Below are 20,623 nucleotides of genomic sequence, written 5' to 3'. Positions count from 1 at the left end.
ACCAATGAACACACCAGCAGTGCCGTGTTAACCCTGCAAATCTGGATTTAATAATACCTGTATCCTGATACTTCTAGTTGCAATTTGACAACACTTGACATTTGCTAATAAAATTCCTCCAGCTTGTGTTTTGACCTTGTGTTGGCCTACTTTCATTAATGTGGATTACTAAACATCGTAGGAGAGATATTTAGCCATAGATGTCTATTCGGAATTAATCCTGCGATCAGATGTTTACGAGCCTTTTAAAGGGAGCCTGTCATCATTTTATATACTCCCAAAACGCTAACATAATATACCACTGTCACATATGTTAGTCCTTGCATCAGGGTAAGAAAGTTTTATCCTGCCACAAGCCGTATGCAAATTAGGTTTGCAGTGTTCGCCGAACTGTGTCCGGCATCTTGAGCGCCAATCCCTCTCCTTGCCCTCCCCTCTGCAGTCGATTGATGGCTCTGTCTGTATGTTGCTGAAGACAATCAGAGCTGTCAATCAACTGGGGAGGGTTCGGAGCTCTAGATGCTGTACTGCCCTCTTGACACACACCGCAAAACTATTTTGCATATGGCGCGTGGCAGGATAAAAATTTATTATTTACCTTGGTGCAAAGACTAAGATATTCAAGAGAGGTATGTCTACTGCTTTACCCTTAATTAGGCTGTGTTCACACAGAGTTTTTTTGCAGGAAGAAAATTCCTCCTGCAAAAACTGCTCACTTTTGCAAAGTGGGTTGACAAACTCGTCAAAACACTCGTCGAGGCGTTTTTTTTCCTCTTTCTGACTGTTTGAAATGGGGTTTTGGAGGCGGAAACCGCCTCAAGATGTGTCATGACGCTTCTTTTTACCGCAACGCGTTTTTTTTACTCGCGGTAAAAAAACTCGTCCAACTCCCATTGAAATCAATGGGAGGCATTTTCGGCGTTTTTTGACGAGTTCTGCGGCGCGGTTTCCGCGTCAAAAAACTCATCAAAAATCTCAGTGTGAACAGGGCCTTCTAGATAACTAGCGGTTTGGGAGGCTAAAATCTCCCTTTTAAAGAGGTTGTCCGTCTTTTATTTGCTTTATTTATTTGTAGAATAGGAAATCATACAATTTTCTAATATACATCTAATAGAAATTCTGCTCGCATACCTTTCCTTAAAACAGTGCAATAGACTGTCTAAAAAAAATAGTAATAAAAAAAATTAATTCTAGTTTAAGGAATATTCCATAGGATAACTGAATGGACTAAACATCTCTTCAGTCATGTGACCCACCACCCACACATCATGTGACCCCCTGGCTTTCAGGTAACAATGTCTATGTATCTAACAGGTTAATAGTATTTTACTGAGTAGTATAAAGTATTCTTCCTACAGCATTGTCTCATCATGTCCGACAATGAGGAGCAGCAGCCCTTAGGCCCTGTTCACACAGAGTTTTGTGGCACTGATTTTTGATGTGGAAACCGCGTTGGAATCACCGCCGAAAATCCCCCTCCCCCAATTATTTCAATTGGAGGCAGAGGCGTTTTTGTTTTGGTTTTTTTTCCCAGGCGGCTTTTGGCTGCACTCAAGAGAAATAACACGGCATGTCCTTTCTTGCCTGACCTCCATTGAAATTAATGGGAGGCAGAAACAACCCGCGGCGATCAATTCCATGCATTTTTCCCTGCGTTTTTGGCCCGCGATCCTTGCATTAGCTTAACTCGTTGCCGACACAGGACGAGAATGCTCGTCCTGAGCGGCGGGTACTTCGCACATTAGGACGAGCATTCTCGTCCTGTGTGACAGCCGTCTCTGCGCGCAATTGAGAGCGGGGCAATGGTTGTAATACACAGCCACGGCCCCGCTTTGTCAGCAGAGAAGAGAGAAGCCTCTTCTCCCCGCTGTTAACCCCCTGAATGCCGTGATAAAAGCTGATTGCGGCGTTCAAGGAGGGGGGACTGCACTTTGACCTCATCACAGAAAATAACTGTGACTTGATCAAAGCCCACAACTTGTATGGCCAGTGAGCCCAGGGTCCAGTGAAGGACCCCAAAGCTGTCTGAACATATTTCCTGTTGTAACGGCATACTGAGGTATGCCCTAACAACTGCCTGTGTACAATCACTACACAGGCTAATGTACTGGCATATAGATCTATGCCAGTACATTGCAGTTACAAAATCAAAATGAAAAATCCCTTTATGGGATAAAAAAAAAAGTTAAATGAATATTAAAAAAAATAATGATAAATTAATTAATTAAAAATGAAAAAAAAAATACACATATTTGGTATCGCCACGGCCCTAACAATCTATACAACAAATGTATCACATTTATTTATAATCATCGGTGTATGGTGTAAAAAAAAAATATATATATTAAAACTGCCTCGGAACTGCTTTTTTTTTTTTCTCTGCATTTTCGCCAAAATAAAAATTTATAGAAATTAAACGATAATGTATTTGTACCTACATAAAGTACAACTTGTCCCGCAAAAAACAGTCTCATACAGCTACGTCGTACAAAAAATAAAAAAGTTATGAGCGTCGGGATGCAAAGAGGGAAATATTAAAAAATTGTTCTGTCCTCAAGGCCAAAATTGGGCGTGTCCTTAAGGGGTTAAATGGCCAAGGCAAAAAAAGCGCAGGCAGGTCAAACTCTGCCTCAAAATTCTTGAAGGAATTCTGAGGCAGAGTTTTTTGCAGGCAGAAAAAATCCATGTGACCAGGGCCTTATGTTGTCTCCTGTGTTTGTGTTTTTGGCCCAGTTCACACAGTTTTTTTTTAACGCTGATTTTGATGTGGAAACCGCGTTGGAATCAGCGTCAAAAAACGTCCGAAACTGCCCCCTATGATTTCAAAGGGAGGCGTTTTTTTTCGTGGCTGTGTTTTAGCCGCTCGTGGTAAAAATAGAGCGGCATGCTCTATCTTGCCGTGGTAACGCCTCTGACCTCCCATTGAAATCAATGGTAGACTGAGTGTGTGTGTTTTGTTTTTTTGCCCATGGCGCTCAATGGCTGCTGCGAAAAACGCCACAAAAATCGCGCCAAGAATTTTCTGCCTATAAAAGAACTGTGTGAAGAGGGCCTTACAGTTCACTTTATTTACAACATGACCACATCACCTAGAGACAGGCCACGTTAAGTAAATACATTCACTGTGAAGTAGTTGTTCATCATTATTCCCCCATTAATCCTAACTTCTTAGCCTATGGATGTGTCCCCTATCTCAACACATGTATGTCATGTAACGGACTGTTAGGGGTCACGTGTGTGTGTGTCACATGACTGAAGCCATATTAGTAATATTTAATCTGGATATATTAGGCTGGACTCTCCTCTGAATAGACAGGGGCCTACTACTCTGATATAAGAAAGGTATGTGGCAGAATTTCTAATTTGTGTATATTCGAAAACACTACGGTTTTCTATTCTATCATAAATAAAAAGTGGACTACCCCTTTATCGTCGGTCCTCTATACAGTGAACAATATGAAACTCTTTTTTTTGCACCATATTGCAGTCCGTATTGTTTTGTACTGGATGTTCTTTCTATATTGCACCATATTCCTCCCTAGAAGTGATAAAATGGCAATGTGTGCCTGCCCCCAGTGAACTGCACTATTGCTGCTCAAGGTTCATGTGATCTTGAATATGCTGAAGTGTATTCTCTTTTACTGGATAGCACGTTTTCAATGACTTGTGTTTCATGTTTGAATTCTATTTCATTACACTTCTACCACTACTAAGTAAGTTTATGGTTTTTTTTCCCCGTTAACTTGTATAATTGTCCGTTCCAAGATTATCGCCATTAACGTCAAGTTTTTGACAGAAATGATTACTACAGGACACATTTGGTAATTTCAGAGAAATTCCCCCCTGTAGACTCTGTGTCTGGTTCCTTATGACAATAGTGGACTGCTGAACCACCAAAACACCTGACTTGTCCAGTTTGGCTTCGAAAGGCAAATTCACAGCATGTTTGGTGTTTCTGGTACGATTTCTGCATAGACTGTACAGTTGTGTATACCTATACAGTTGCATATTGGTGCCATAGACTGCCATTTTAAAGACAATTTTTATACATAGAGTTGTATTGAATAGTAAAGTGGACACAAAAAAAGATTCTTCAGTCTTTTCTTTACTTTTTTTCTTCCCCTTTTGGATCTACTTCTGGCTTTGGATAAAAGAAAATAAGCCAAAAACGCCATTAAGACTCTGTATGTGATCCTGGCCTAAGGCCCCATGCACACGACCTTAAAAAATCCATAATTGCAAAAGGTAATACGGTCCACATTTATGGACCCGCCCGATTCTATTGGCCGCGGACACCTTTCCGTCTCGCTAGCTAGGCGTCCGTGCCAGCAATTATGGAGCATGTCCTACTTTTCGTATTTTACGGGCTGTGCTCCAATACTTTGTATGGAAGAACAGCCTGAAAATGCGGCCCGCGGCCGACCGTGCCCTTGATTGTGGGCCGTGATTATGGGCACGGCTGTGAGCATGAGGCCTAAGGGTGGCTCTAAACGCAGCGTTTTTCTGGCATTTTTTTGCATCCGTTTGTAGTTCATATGGAAATGTAAAATGCAATACAAATACACTGTTTTTATAGGTGGAGGTCTTTTCTTGTGTCTTGCTTTTTTTTGGTTCAGTGGTACAAAATAGAGCAAGGCTGGGTCTTGTATTTTTCCAAGCATATACCTCAATAGGGTTTTTTTTCACTCTAAGGATATAGATTCACACGAGCGTGGGGAAACTCTGATGTGAAAACGTGACTTTTTCACATCCGAGTTGCCCCTGTGAAAACGGAAGTTAATAGGAGAGTTTTTATTTTTCAACTGACCCTTCACACGATCCGTTGAAACAATGACCCTGTGAACGGCCCCATTGAAAAATGTGCGTCCGTGTGACTGCCATTGTTTTAATGGCTATCACGGGCGTATTCAACGCTCGTGTGAAGAAGGCCTAAAAATCATATGTCAATGTGTGTTCCTTTTTTTATTTTTTTTTGTTTTTGTGTATTTTTTTTTCAGAATAATGCATGACATGATCTTTGAATCGCATAATTTGCAATGTAAAAAAGGCCACGTAAAAAATGCATATACGGTCTTACTATAAAACTTGACTATTTGCCCAAAAAACACCACACAAAGTGTGTGTTTGCGAAGGAAGCCTAAGGGCCCCCTGCACACGCTGCAGACTTTGTTGCAGGAATTTCTGCGACTCAAAATCTGTTCCAATCGTCAACATTTTTTTTGGTTTTTTTCTGGTTTCTGGCGTCGTTCTTAGGGTTTGTCCACACACAGTGGAATTGCTGCAGAAAATTTCTGCAGCAGTTCCGTTGAAAAACGCAGACCTTCCGCTGTGGCAAAAACACCATTTCCTGCGGCTTTTTCGGCAGAAAATGGTGCGTATTTTGCTGCATTTTTCACAATGTTAGGAGATGGTGACATCTCAGAAAAACACAGCAATTCTGGCCATTTTCCGCAGCAGGAATTGACATGCTGCGGTCCGAAAAATACCCACCGCATGTCAATTTCTGCTCGGAATGTTTACGCCGCGTGTGAATGAGATTTGTTAAATCTCACCCACCATGCTGCTACTATATTATGCGTTTTTTCCATCCGAAATTCCGGCCGGGAAAAACGCGGCAGTTGCGCAGTGCGTGGATGAGCCCTTAGTCAAAACCCCTTCGGCCATATGGATGCGGTTTTTAAAGAGGCTCTGTCACCAGTTTATAACTGCCCTATCTCCTACCTAATCTAATAGGCGCTTTGATGTAGGTAACTACTGTGTTTTTATTTTTGACGAAGCTATGAACATTTTTTAAGATTTATGCAAATTTGTCTTTAAAGGGGTTTTCCAATACTTTATTTTTTTTTTTAAATCAATGCAATGTTCCTCTATTAATATATTAGTGCACTCTGTCTAGCTTTTTCTTGATAATAAATGGTTTTAGTAACATTACTCCCTATTGTTTACCTGGAGAGGTTTGTTTTGCTCAGTAAGTTCATTCCTCTTCTCTTCCTGTGTTTCTCCTCCCTGCATGCACTGCTCTAGTCCCAGCATGCAATGTGCATGCAGCAGTGCACTTGCTCCGCCTACTACACCCAGCTCTACTAACTTCTGCAATCTCAGTCTTCATTTTGGTGCTCTCATTCTATTACTGCTAGCACAAGCTGAAATCACTGGATATCTGCGTTTTTAAACAACACTGACCCTATATGATGATACGTAAAGTTTGGTCTTTATAATTATAAGTTTTCTAAATGTATATTAACTGTTTATACAGTCTTAGTTTTAAATACTGTATTTTATATATATATATATATATATATATATATATATATATATATAAAATAAAAAAAATTGAATTCTAACATGTGAATTGGGATAAAAGGAGCAATACCTGTGGATCGCCGCTGCATCCTGTGTCGGAGATTCACAGTGAGCAAGAAAAAACTAAAGGGAAGCAGCGCTCCTAACTAGCCATCGATGAAAAATAATTCCCCTTCATGTAACTCTGCTACCTGTCAACTGAAAAGTCATCCACCACAGGGAAAAATGTTAGTCCATCATGTCTGATTCCCAGGTGTTTCTTTGCGGTACTCCTCTGTGTGGAAACATTTTTCACTCTGGCAGCTGATTTTTCCATTGACAGGTAGCAGAGTTACACAACAGGAAAACAAATTCCCCATCATGTAACTCTGCTACCTGTGAACTGAAAAGTCATCGGCTGTTTGAAGGGGGTGCACCGCTCGTATAAGCGCTGCTTCCCCTTACTTCATCACACTGTGAATCGCTAACTAGTTCGTATAGAAGCGAAGTATTGCCTAATTATTTTTTTTGGGCTTCCAGTTCAGTTCTGAAGTGGCTTTGAGGGGCCTATATATTAGACACCCCTATGAAACACGACATTTTAGAAACTAGACCCCTCAAAGTATTCACAACAGCATTTAGAAAGTTTATGCACAAAATGTTTTACCAGAGAAACGCAACTCAATACTTATTGCCCAGATTCTGCAGTAGAAATATCCCACATGTGGCCCTCGGGCGGTAATGGACTGAAGCACCGGCCTCAGAAGCAAAGGAGCACCTAGTGGATTTTGAGGCCGCCTTTTTATTAGGCACCATGTCCGGTTTGAATAGGTCTTGTGGTACCAAAATAGTGGAAACCCCCAAAAGGTGATCCCATTTTGGAAACTAGACCCCTTGAGGAATACATTGTAGTTTTCTTGGGGTGCATGCGGCTTTTTGATCAGTTTTTATTCTATTTTTAAGTGGCGCGGTGACTAAAAAACAGCAATTCTATTGTTTTTTAATTCTATTTTTGTTACAGCGTTCACCGTGCGCTATAAATGACATATTCACTTTATTCTATGGGGCGATACGATTAGGGCTCATTTACACGAGCGTATTATACGTTTTTGCAACGCGCGTCGCAGGGACCTATGTTACTCTATGGGGCCGTGCAGACAGGTACGTGATTTTCACGCAGCGTATGTCCGCTGCGTGAAACGCACGACGTCCTATATTTGTGCGCTGTTCGCGCATCACGCACCCATTGAAGTCAATGGGTGTGTGAAAACCACGCATGTCGCACGGAAGCAATTCCATGGGACGCGCGTGATTCACGCAACAGCACTGTAAAGGATGAATGAAAACAGAAAAGCACCACGTTCTTTTCTGTTTACAAACATCCAAACGGAGTGTCATAATGATGGCGGCTGCGCGAAAATCACACAGCCGCGCATCATAAAGGGCTGACACACGGAGCTGTTAAGTGCTTTTTGCGCACGCAAAACGCCGCGCTTTTTGCTTGCACAAAACGCACACGCTCGTGTAAACTCGGCCTTACGGTGACACCAGATGTTTATAGTTTTTTTATGTCTTATGGCGTTTGCACAATAAAATACGTTTTGTAAACAATCATTCACTTTTTGTGTTACCTTATTCTAAGAGCCAGAACTTTATAATTTTTCCATCAATAAAGCCGTGCGAGGACTTATTTTTTGCGTAACGAACTGTAGTTTCGATCAGGACCATTTTTCGGTAAATGCGACTTTTTGATCTATTTTTAATACATTTTTTGGGAGGTGAAGTGACCAAACAATTGTGATTTTGGTACGGTATATTATTATTTTCTTTTACGGCGTTCACCGCGCGGGATAAATAACGAAATAATTTTGTAGTTCAGGCCGTTACGGACGCGGCGATACCAATTATGTATCGTTTATTTATATATTTTTATTAATAAAAAAGGACTGATAAGGGAAAAAAAGGGGGATTTTTTTAACTTTTAATTTCTTATTTTTACACATCTTTTTTAACTTTTTTTTTTACTTTATTACTTTGTCCCACTAGGGGACTTGAGGGCAGGAGGCCCTGATCGCTATTCTAATACACTGCACTACATCCGTAGTGCAGTGTATTAGAACTGTCAGCTATTCACTGACAGCAAGCATAGTGGGTCCTGACTTTGTCAGGACCCACTAGGCTTCCGTCGATGGCATAGCCGGACGCCTTTGTTTGGTGTCCGGTTGCCATAGTAACCATCGCCGGCCGCTATCGTGTAGCAGGCCGGCGATGGTAACTTAACCCCTAAAAACCCGCGATCTCTATAGAACGCGGCTTTTAAGGGGTTAGACAGCGGGGACACAGCGATCGGTCCCCGCTGTAGGAGCTGCGGCAGCTGCTGTACGAGACAGCAGCTGTCACAGCTCCTGCACCTGTCGGGAAGACGGCCGAAACGGCCGTTATTCCTGCAACTTCGTATACACACCGCTACACACCTTCAACCTTGCGCATGCGCAGTGTAATATACACGGCCGCTGAAGACGCAGCCACATAATTTCACAGAGCATGCGCGGTGGAGTGTGTTCACCACGCATGCTCTAATTCAATAAAGAAGCACGTGGTACGGTTACGTCATTTTTGACGTAACCGTACAGTGTGAAAGCCGGAAACCGGAAGCAAGGCAGAAGACCAAATGGACGGGTCTGCACAGGAAGTGCAGATTTTGCATTGCTAAGGGGACGGCGACGGAGGAGGATATACGACGCTACAGCCATCTGATGAAACGTAAGTACATTGGAAAGTTATATCTTTTTCATTGTTTTATTTAAATAAATGTAATTTTTTAGTTCCGGAATACCCCTTTAATGCCAAACTGGGCGTTTTTTTTTTACTTTTCACCAATTATGCGTTGTAAAGAAAAGTGTATGACGCTGTGACGTCACTTCTACCCGCAGGTCCTTCTCCAGAGGGAGAGTAAACAGGCATCGCCTCCAGCCATGCCAGGACGTTTATCCGAATCTACAGTGGCTGGAGGCGATATCTGCTCAGTCTTCCATCGCTCCGGTGAAGGACCCGCGGGATCATTCTGTGCTGTGGATCAATCTTGGCTGGAATGGGGAGAAGTGTATGATCGGTCAGCGTCCTACACTTTTCTTTACAACGCCCAGTTGGGCAGAAAGAACAAATGTGCAGAACTCTTAAAACGTTCATAACTTATCAAAAATAACTCAAATCAAAAATAAAAGTTTTTCAAAACAAAACCCAGTAGTTATCTACATCAAAGCGATTATTAGATTAGGTAGGGGATAGGGCAGTTATAAACTGGTGACAGAGCCTCTTTAAATTTGTGGTGGTTCTCTTATTTCACTACTATGTTTTTTGTTTTTTTTAAAGTACAGTGTACTCTGGGAGAGTGTTTTTTATTTTTCTCTCTATTACATTGTAAGGGTATGTTCACACGCACTGTTTTCAGACGTAATTCGGGCGTTTTACGCCTTGAATTACGTCTGAAAAACGGCTCCGTTATGCCTACAAACATCTGCCCATTGCTTTCAATGGGTTTTACGGTGTTCTGTTCCCACGAGGTGTAATTTTATGCGTTGCTGTCAAGATGCCCGCGAAAAAGTGCATGTCACTTCTTGGAACGTTTTTGGAGCAGTTTTTCATTGACCCCATTGAAAAACAGCTCCAATAACGTCCGTAAAAAACGCGAGTTGCTACAAAAACGTCTGAAAATCAGGAGCTGTTTCGCCTGAAACCAGCTCTGTATTTTCAGACGTATTTCTCTAAGCCGTGTTAACATACCCTAACAAAACCTGCACCAAAAGACACAGGAATATACTAAATGCCCTGTCCATGTGTTCATTTGAATGACCACCATACTACAACATTTTCCTTGCATCAGCCTAACCTCTGAACGACCGCTCTTGAATCCATTATGACTGGGAAACAGGATGGGATTAATTACTATTAATGTGAGGCGCATTCAAAATTCATCACACTTCGCGCCTCACATCAGAAAACGGAAGAAATTTTTTTTTTTATTACTGTTGGCAAAGTATCGAAATTGGTATCGAAATCGCAATACTAAACGAAGTATCGGTATCGAAGTCCAAATTCTGGTATCGTGACATCCCTAGTCGGGAGTGTGAATAGACATCCCGTCCTGGCTGGAGGTGATGTCTATTCACTGTCAAGACACTTCAGTAACGTTAATGTGTGTGAATGTGACCGCAGACGCTTGTCTGATTGCATGAATAGAGAGAAGTGTATGACTCTGATTGGTCAGCGTCATACACTTCTCTCCACAACGCCCACTTGGTCAAAAAGTAAAAACATGCCCAGTTGTCTATTAAGAAACTCATTAGCATAAAGCTAAAATCGCTCATAACTTGGTGAAAAATGATCGTTTTTCTAAATAAAAACCACTGCTGTTATCTACATTATAGCGCCGATCACATTATGTAGGAGATAGGGCACTTATAATGTGGTGACACGCCACATTAACTCTGTTAAGCCACGCCCCCAAGATCCCACTCCTATTTACCTTGTCCGGTATTTTTGGGTGAAAAAGGTGGCAACCCTAGCCGTGATAGAGTACACTTAGTAGGAATTTCGTTATACACCGTCGCTGGCAGAATTGCAGGTCTGCCATAAAGTGGGAAACTTTCTCATTGTAGGACTTGCCACTTTATTACCAGTTTCTGTGGGCATTACTTATGAGTCATGAGTGAGCAGACAGCAATGTTTGTTTACATGGCAATGACTGTGTATATAAAGCACTAGGAGCTGAATACATTGATCTCCTTTGTACGCCTACAGATAGAGTATGGTAATGGTCCTCAGTCCTGTTTCCGGAGGCGTTGCACATATCGGTACAATCTGTGTGTATGTATGTATGTGTATGTATATGTATATGTATGTATATATATATATATTATATATATTTTATTTATGGTTGTATAACGTGGGGTGAGGGGTTTTATAATATGGCATCGGAAAAGTACCACACGGTACTAGTATGGGAGAGGTTATCTGTAAAGCCTGCAGAATTGGGAAAGCAGCTCTAGACTGAGGCGGGATTCACACGACCGGGTCGCGCCCGAGCCCGAGTGCCGGCCGGTAAAATCGGCCATTCTGCCCGGCCGGTTTGCATAAAGTTTTGCATCCGTGCCGGGCAGATCTGGACAGTGACATCAGCGGCAACTCCTGAAGGGGAATCCCCATGTGTTCGGGGATTCCGCTTCAGGAGTTTCCCCTGATGTCACTGCCCAGATATGGATAGAGACATCAAGCGCTCTGTCCAGGAGCGGAATCCCCGAAAACACGGGGATTCCGCTCCTTCAAGGAGCTAAAGTGCGGCTAGCAGAGCGGGGAGATACCTCCCTGCTCTGCTATAGTGGCGTCGCTGCAGTAGTAGCAGCAGCAGCTGGTAGCGGCGCCATCGAAGGTGTCGCCGGGCCAGGGCGCTTTTAAAACAAGCAGGGGAAGGGAGCCAGCGCAGCGCTCCCTTCCACCTGCTGTACACCCCGGCCCTGCCACACAGTGTACAGCGCACAGCCATTCGTCAGAATGGCATCAACTCCTCCTCCTCACATGCACTCTGCGCTGTGAGGAGGAGATAGACGGAAAACCCGGCCATCACTCGGGACACGTTCCGGTGATGGCCGTGTATTACCCAGCCCCATAGACTTCTATGGGAGCCGGGCGGCCGGGTAGCCGGCCGAAGATAGAGCATGTCCTATTTTTTGACAGCTGGTTTTCCAGGCTGTCAAAAAATCGGTCGTGTGAATAGCCCCATTAGGGGTCTATTATTCCTAATGCAGCCGGGTGCCGGCCGATTTATGAACGGCCGGCACCCGGCCGGGAAACCCTGTCGTGGGAATGAGGCCTGAGGGTACGTTCACACAGGGCAGATAAGTGCCCTATCTCCTACATAATCTGATTGGTGCTGTAATGTAGATAACAGCAGTGGTTTTTATTTTGAAAAACGATCATTTTTGAGCAAGTTATGAGCTAGTTTAGATTTATGCTAATTCATTTTTTAATAGACAACTGGGCGTGTTTTTACTTTTTACCAACTGGGCGTTGTACAGAGGAGTGTATGAGGCCGACCAATCAGTGTCATACACTTCTCATTGTTCCAGCCCATTGTTACAGCATGATTGTGCAGTGAGATGGAACAATGTGAAGTGTATGACACTGATTGGTCGGCCTCATACACTCCTCTGTACAACGCCCAGTTGGTAAAAAGTAAAAACACGCCCAGTTGTCTATTAAAAAATTAATTAGCATAAATCTAAACTAGCTCATAACTTGCTCAAAAATGATCGTTTTTCAAAATAAAAACCACTGCTGTTATCTACATTACAGCGCGATCAGATTATGTAGGAGATAGGGCACTTATAATGTGGTGACAGAACCTCTTTAAAGCAGATTTTGGCCTTCCTGCACTTTTCGGGCGCGGCCATTGAGCGCCGTGGGCAGAAAACCGCTTTCTCTGCCGCCTCTTAATGTCAATGGGAGGTCCGAGACGGAAACGGCTTAAAGGGCATGACGCTTTTTTCCACAAGCTGTTTTTTTCCCGCTCGTGGGAAAAAAACACCTGTCTCCTATTGAAATCAATAGGAGGCGGTTTCAGCCTTTTTTGGCACGGTTTCCTCATCAAACTCTGTGAACAGAGCCTAATTCGTATTTGAAGCTTATGTTGCGTCTTTTTTTAGACTTTTTTTTTTTTGTCTAAGGGTATGTTCACACGAGGGCGTCCGTAACGGCTGAAATTACGGGGATGTTTCAGCCTGAAAACATCCCCGTAATTTCAGCCGTAATGGCATGTGCAGGCGCTTGAATGCCGCGTCCATTACGGACGTAACTAGCGCTGCTATTCATTGGAGTCAATGAATAACTGCTCCAATTACGGCCAAAGAAGTGACAGGTCACTTCTTTGACGCGGGCGTCTATTAACGCGCCGTCTTTTGACAGCGGTGCATAAATTACGCCTCGTGTGAACAGACAAACGTCTGCCCATTGCTTTCAATGGGCAGATGTTTGTCAGCGTTATTTTCTGACGTAATTTGGGGCAAAAACGCCCGATTTACGTCCGTAAATAGGCCGTGTGAACATACCCTTAGTGTCAATGGAAAATCCGCTCCAAAAACGCAGCAAGAGGTGACATGCCACTTTTTAAGAGGCGTTTTTTAATTCTGCCTCCTAAAAATGTCTCATGTGAAACGAATATGCAGGCTTTTTTCAAGTGTATAGTGGATAAGTGAAAATGAGCCATGTGAGTATACGAGCTGGGGATCTGTGAGATCCTGTGGTGAACATCAGGGCAAATAAAGTGTAGACTACACCATGTATGTCCTGTAACTACCGCGTCCTAGTGACTTCTGTAGAGCCGCATTCACACTTCTCCTCACGTTATATCTGACAGGACTATGTTTGGCCCTATGCCCGAACGACGATGGGCGGGAGGGTAGCGCGGATATGCTGGGCATGCGTTCAACGTCAGTACGTAGCGCTGTTCTGTACGTGCTGACGTTGTGACGATGGGCGGGCCTATGGGCGAGCTCCTACCCCTTTCCAAGTGTCCCTTGATTCCACATCCTAGTGTACGGGTGATCATCATCATCATCAGCGCGGAGAGTTGGGGGGCTGAGTTTCCCCGTTCTCCCGTGCTCTGGTAAGTGCGGCCCCTTCTGCTGAGCCGTTGTCTCGCTCTATCACAACTTCCATGTCTCCGCAGTATTGTTATTATGTGTTTATTACTGGGAGGATCTCAGCATAACTCGGCCTTCCAGCTCCTCCCCGGGCTACGCCCAGAACCCAGTGAGCGATCGGTGCTAGTTCTGGACTTGTACGGTTTCCAGGTGTGTGGTCCGTTAGTAGCGGCGCTGAGTCCGGAGGGTATATGACAGCAGTGAGGCTGAATAGCAGCATCTAGATCCGGGGTCTGCAACCTGTAGCTCTCCAGCTGTTGTAAAACTACAACTCCCATGATGCCATCCACTTCTGTAGACTGCTTTGATAGTATTCCTCACTGGATGACATGTGTGACTTGATATCTTGTGTGTTGTGGTCAGTGTACTTGAACTCACCTGTTTCTTCTTCTCTGCAGAACACTGTAATGGAAGAGACTGCGATATGGGAGCAGCAGACAGTCACACTCCACAGGGTAAGTCGGCCAGCTACGAGTTAACTCTCCTCTGTGTAACTCAGGATACTGACTGCCATTGGGAACAATAGACAAAAGCCAGATGTCAGGAAGCCGAAGGAAAGGAAATGGGTTTTGTCATTTTCCTTTTGTCCAAATCGCTTGTAAACTTTGTGTCATTGTCAGCTGTAGTTTAAAAATATGTAGCTGGCATTATTAGCGAGCTGTACTGCCAGATCACTCGTGTGGAGCTGCCGGTCTGGTGTCTAGTCTGAACTGGACGTTGTCGTTATTTTATGTTGTACGTGTATTGCGTTACTTTTTGTACACTAGTTGTGCAGCGTGCATTGCTTCTAAGTGCTTGGCTTCCATTATGAGCTTCTTATTGTTTATTATGTCAAATCTAGATAAAGTTGTATAACCGACCGTTCATGGCCAGTACATTCTTCCCAGGTGGTATGATGTCAACTGCATCATGACACCTCTTTCTTCATGACCTATTGGAGGACGGCATATTTAGCTACTTGTAGCTTGTACATCATGTAAAATACAAGAATTTCCGGGAGCAGTGTAGCATTATTCCCAGGACGTCCTCCGCGCGATGGCTCGGAGAGGAAGCTGCGTAACATTGGCGGTTTCATGGTTGGTCAGTTTGTATATATGCCCGTTGCTTGTCATACTTCACAAATGAATAAGTTTTCTCTAATTATTCTAGCAATGTAAAACTAGGCTCATGGTTTATTACTGTCTTTACTGTCGGTGACTGATCATCTTTTATTGGAGCTCATATAAAACAGTCAGTGAAGTACGTAGAGATTAATAATACCTAGTTGTCTTTAAATGTTCCCCATGGCAACCTGTCAGACATTAGAGTAATGTGTCAGTCGGCAACACCATGATTTCATCTCCCCAGTGCCCGTTTTCTTTCCTTATTGATTATCTCCTTTGTCGGCGAAATGATCGTTCCCTTTAGGCTGATTTGACACACAGTGCTTTGCTGCGTTTTACGTGGCGTATTTGTTGCTGTTTTTCACAGCATGTTTATTTTTAATTAAATGCCATTATCAGATGTTACATTAAGGTCTATAGTGATATACAGAAAACATTACATACAAAAATGTTTCCGTTTTTGGGGTCAGTTGTGTTTTTTCAAAATGCAGAATACTCTGGTTATTACGTTTTTTTTTCCTGGTGTTTTTCTAATAGACATCTCTATAGGACTTAAACGGCAGAAAAAAATACTCATGATAATCATCACAATACTAGATGTAAGTGGCTCATCGGAGATGCAAACAATGAGGCCAGCTGAGTGCAATGGTTCAATTCGACCCCCAAAAGAATCAGTATCTGATTAAATAATAATAAGAAAATACCCGCTCTCCTACAATGATCATAAAGGGCAATACATATTGATATGCAATAAAACTCAGTTCCTATTTTATAAATGTAATCCTATAGACTATGTGCATTACAAAAGCATTGACTGATATACACATGTGACGAGTGTTATCGACTATTGTATCAAAAATGAAAACCTATCAAGACACAGCACTTAAAATTGATATCCAGGAGGATTTGGTATCTACCAACATTAGGGCTTATTCACATGAACATGTGTCAAATCCATGAACAGCTGTTTTTCACTGCCTATTTGCATCTCTGCGGGACCTGACTTCACAGACTCCTCATAGACTTTAGTCTGTTTAGGGATCCGGGAAAACAGGTAAAAATAGGACGTGTCACATGGCCTATTTCCACGTTTGTGTGAATAAGGCTTTAAAATATATCACCTGCGGGGCCCTCGCCGTGTTTGGCCAATCTATGATTTTTGGTTTGACCACCGATAGTGTACAAGCGTAGTATGCAATAATGAATGGCAAATGTATATAGGACCATAGACACACCTTTATCTCAAATGCTAGGGACAGTCTCGTGCCACGCTAGAGTTCAGGTGATGTTCACTTGTTTGTTTACTTTTTATAATATTATAATTGGCCGGATACATGTAGTATTGGGGTATGTTCACACACAAAACGTCTGTAAAATACGGAGCTGAGCTGTTTCCAAGGGAAAACAGCCTCTGATTTTCGGCCGTTTTTTAAGTATCAAAAGTTTTTTGATGTGTTTTTTGCGGCTGTTTTTCTCTTGACACAATCGAAAACGGCTCAAGGAGTGACATACATTTCTTTTTACGGTTCGGTTTATTGAACTCTGTGCACGCAGGATTGTGCGCTGGTAGCCGGTACTATTAGTCCGTCGTTGTTTTTTGTGCTTTAATGGTTGATTCTAATGGCCATCGGTATCTGGCTGACACGTTGTTATGGAAGGATGGAGCCTCTAAATAGCGGGTGACTGGTCTGGGTTGGGGGTCAGTATTTACACAGGGCGTCTGGTTGGGGCTCTGTATACAGGGGCTTTTGGCCTGGAAACTGTATACAGGGCTGAGGTTGCTGATGGACCCATTTGACTTCTAATAGGGGCCGTCAGGGTTCCATAATGGTGTCCATCGCTTTGATGGTAAGAATAGTGCTGCATGCTGTGCTATTCCCATAAAATCTGATGGAACTGTCAACAAATGCTCCATACGGAACATCTGACCGCAATGTGAACAGGACCTTGTTTTGTTAACATAACTTCTCGCTTCCTTTGGGGTACTCGGTTGGAGCTTTTTGTCACTAGGGGATACTTCGCTGGAAAAGGTTGAGGAACACTGTTCTATAGGATAATGTAATTGTCGGCCATAATTGAGTGCATGTTACTTTAAAAATTCATTGGTTTAAATGCCCCTTATCCGTATGTATACCTCCATGTACAAAGCAAATTACAGCTATTGGGTGTTCTGGAAAGCGGTGACCTGATTGTTTGCGAAGTACAGAATCATGGTCCTCATTTAAGGGGAGCTAAATGTTTGACAAACTTCTGACATGTTATAGAGACACGTCAGAAGTTTGGATTGGCGGGGGTCCGAGCACTGAGACCCCCACCAATCGCTAGAACGAAGCAGCTGAAGCGCTCGTGCGGTTTCTCAGCCGCTTTGTGCCTGTTCGGCTTTTTCCGGAAAGCTGATGTATCGGAGTACAAGCTCATAGACTTTCTATTGAGTCAGTAAACCGATACATTGATTTCCTGAAAAAGCTTCAGCTGGTTCGTTCTAGCGATTGGTGGGGGTCTCAGTGCTCGGACCCCCACCAATACAAACTTCTGACATGTCAGAAGTTTGTCAAGCGTTTAGCTACACTTTAAAAACGGCCCGTAGTAACCAACTACAGTGCAGCTTTCATTTTTACTAAGGCTCCATGCCCACTGTTTTAACGGATAGCGCCCTGACACATTCATTCCAATGGGGCCATGTACACTTCCGTTGTTTTAATGGAACCGTGCAGCCGTTCCGTCAAAAATAGGACAGGTCCTACTCCTGCCCATTTTTGACAGAACAGTCTCCGCATTTTCATTGATTTGGTCCGTGAAACAACGGACTGCACGCGGAAGCCATCCGCGTGTGGTCCGTGTTTCACGGAACAGTCATTAGTGGACGTAAACTGGACGACGGAAGTGTGCATGAGGCCTTAGTAGTAGAAGAAATGGATGATATGGGTAATTGGGACAATTCTCTTTAAGCCCCGTTGTTTTTTGTGTTTTATTCTATTAATAATAATAATAATAATAATAATCTTTATTTATATAGCGCCAACATATTACGCAGCACTTTACAATTTAGAGGGGACATGAAACAAACAATATCAGACATTACATAGTGACAAAGTTCATTTACAATTCAAACCTGGGGAGTGAGGACCCTGCTCGCAAGAGCTTACGATCTATGAGGAAATAAAGGGGACACAAAGTGTAACAGTGTTTGTTCTGTACAATAGTCCGGCCATTTTTATACACATGCGGTGGTAACATAAAGCTGCATGAGCCGGTCACCAGCCAGTATCCGTGTATGACGGACATGAAGAGAAGGAGTGTGAGGGAATCTTATTCTGATGACTAATCTAAAAGGAGGGCCATGGAAAGGAGTCAGATTAGGGAATGTTATAGGCCTGTCTAAATAGATAGGCTTGTATGTTCCCCCTGTGCATTCACTGATATCCTATAATATAAATATTATATATAAAAAAAATGAAGGCTATTATTGGGGTTGCTGCTTACTAGTACCAACAGCTGTAGTTCATCCATGGGCATCTTGTGGGCATATAGCTTATCCTGTGGTGTGAGGACAATAACTAGGATATTTTATTTTTGTTGACGGCTGAAGGCAGCCTGTATATGATTATTTGTTTTTAGTGCAATTATTAGAGTTTGTATGTTTCCAAGTGTTCCTACCAATAATTGCCTAGTGTAAATGCACAATACCATCCCTATAATCATTACTGTTTTTTATGTAAACGCTGGCAGTCCAACTTTTTCTATCAATTTTCATTGCAATTTTGGTAAGCAGGTTCAGGACACGGCATGCTGGAAGTTTAGCAGCTCTTTTAAGGTGTTGACTTTAATAAAAAAAAAAAGAATCCACATAGGGAGTGACAGGAGCAGATGATAGACTTGTGACATTCCTTTCAGACTGATAAGGAAGGAGATTACAGTGTTTTACACATCGCTCTGTCTGGAAAGGCATGCTATTATATTGATTCATAATGTAGTGGGGGGGGGTGCACATACTATTAGTGTATCTGTAGAGTGACTGATCTGATGGTCTTTCTTTGAATGACACAGAACAAATACATTCCTGTATCCCCGAACTTCAAACTGCATGTACAAGTCACATAATACTTCATCTTTACAGTGAAAAATCTTGTAAATAGTTCAGCAGGATGGTTTTGTATTTGTTTTCCTAGATAAACATGACTTGACCGTGCACTTCAGTACTTTAGTTATTGTGTAGTATTCCTGTTTGGAAATGCATCCATCAGATGTGCTGGAAATGTAGATATGAATATATTCTTCTGTCATATGCATATAAGCGTTCCTTTAGGCTGGATTCACATGGGACAGAAATGGTGGGCATTTTTCTGCAGCAAAATATTCATGTATTTTGCTGCAGATTTCTGCTTTTCTACATTGAAAAGGCTGAAATTTTCAGTAAAAATCCACAACAGAATGAGCATTCTGCAGTTTTCTAAAGAAAAAAAAACCGCATACTCTGATTTCTGTCTGGAAAATATTTTCTAGTTTGCAGGTGAGATTTCTGCTTCATTTTCCATGTGATTTCAGCCTATACTTTTCCTTTCTTTGGGATCCACTCCTGGCTTTAGCCAAGATAAAAAGAAAAACACCCAAAGAAATGCATGTGAGAATTCAGCCCAAGGGTCTGAGCACTGTGGCACCCACCGATCGCTAAAATGAAGCGCTCGGGTGAGTGCTGAGCCACTTAGTTTCTGATCGACTTTTCACGAAAAGCCAAGCAATTGGTGTACGGGCTTAAACTTTCTATTGAGCCCATACACAAATTGCTCATCTTTCAGAGAAAAGCCGATCAGGAACCAAGTGGCTCAGTGCTCACACGTGCGCTTCTGCCGCTTCGTTTTAGCGATCGGTGGGGGTCAGTGCCATGTCAGAAGGTTTTTTTGAAAGTGTAGTTACCCTATTTTCACAATTACATTTATGCCCCTTTGTACCAACTTAAAAAAAGAAAAAACATAAATCTTTGCAAATACAACAAATTGACATAAACGAATGTGCTAGATGATATCACCCCCTAAATATCCAATCTTAGTGTTTAGTTCCCTTATTGTCCTAGCTTATGTCCTGCAGTAGTTTGCCTTCTCTCAGGCCAAGCATACGCAATCGTTCTCTGTTCTCCACTATTTCGGTGTAGTAGGTCCCTTCCTCTTTTTCTGTGCAGTGAGACAAGCGCATGCGCGATTCTCAATGCACAGGGTGAGCGTGTGCAGTATATCTAAGTGCACAGGAGAGAGCAGGGTGCGTCTGGGCACTGTAGATCGCGGGCGGTCACGTGGAGAAGTTCTGGACTGCCTTTTCTGCAAATTTTCCTTGGAGATGTAACCGAGCCACAGAGGTGCCAAATTGGAAACCATTAAGACATAGGCACAGTTAGGATTCGTTCACATCTGCGTTGGGGTCCCGTCCTGACGTTCTGTCTGAGGTTTCTGTCAGCACGGGTCCCTGAGCAGACACAGACACCGACGGAAAATTTCCGTTTCCACCACTATTCATTTCAATGGTGACGGATCCGGTGCCCATGGTTCC

The 20,623-nt window shown here is 42.8% G+C and overlaps 1 protein-coding gene across 14 annotated transcripts in view; it reads left to right on the top strand.

Moving 5' to 3' along the window:
* Nucleotides 1-20,623, top strand: part of TJP1 (tight junction protein 1) — a 467,725-nt gene that overhangs the window by 347,904 nt on the left and 99,198 nt on the right. For 13 of the 14 annotated variants that reach the window (XM_075857911.1, XM_075857908.1, XM_075857907.1 and 10 more), the window contains one exon: nucleotides 14,378-14,434. In XM_075857911.1, coding sequence (XP_075714026.1) covers nucleotides 14,378-14,434 — 57 coding nt within the window. Of the gene's footprint in view, nucleotides 1-13,826; nucleotides 13,943-14,377; nucleotides 14,435-20,623 lie in introns of those variants that run through there. The other variant, XM_075857906.1, reaches the window with a different exon arrangement.

This window comes from Rhinoderma darwinii, chromosome 3 (assembly GCF_050947455.1).
Source record: "Rhinoderma darwinii isolate aRhiDar2 chromosome 3, aRhiDar2.hap1, whole genome shotgun sequence".
NCBI lineage: Eukaryota > Metazoa > Chordata > Amphibia > Anura > Rhinodermatidae > Rhinoderma > Rhinoderma darwinii.
This window is presented reverse-complemented; position numbering and strand designations above follow the sequence as displayed.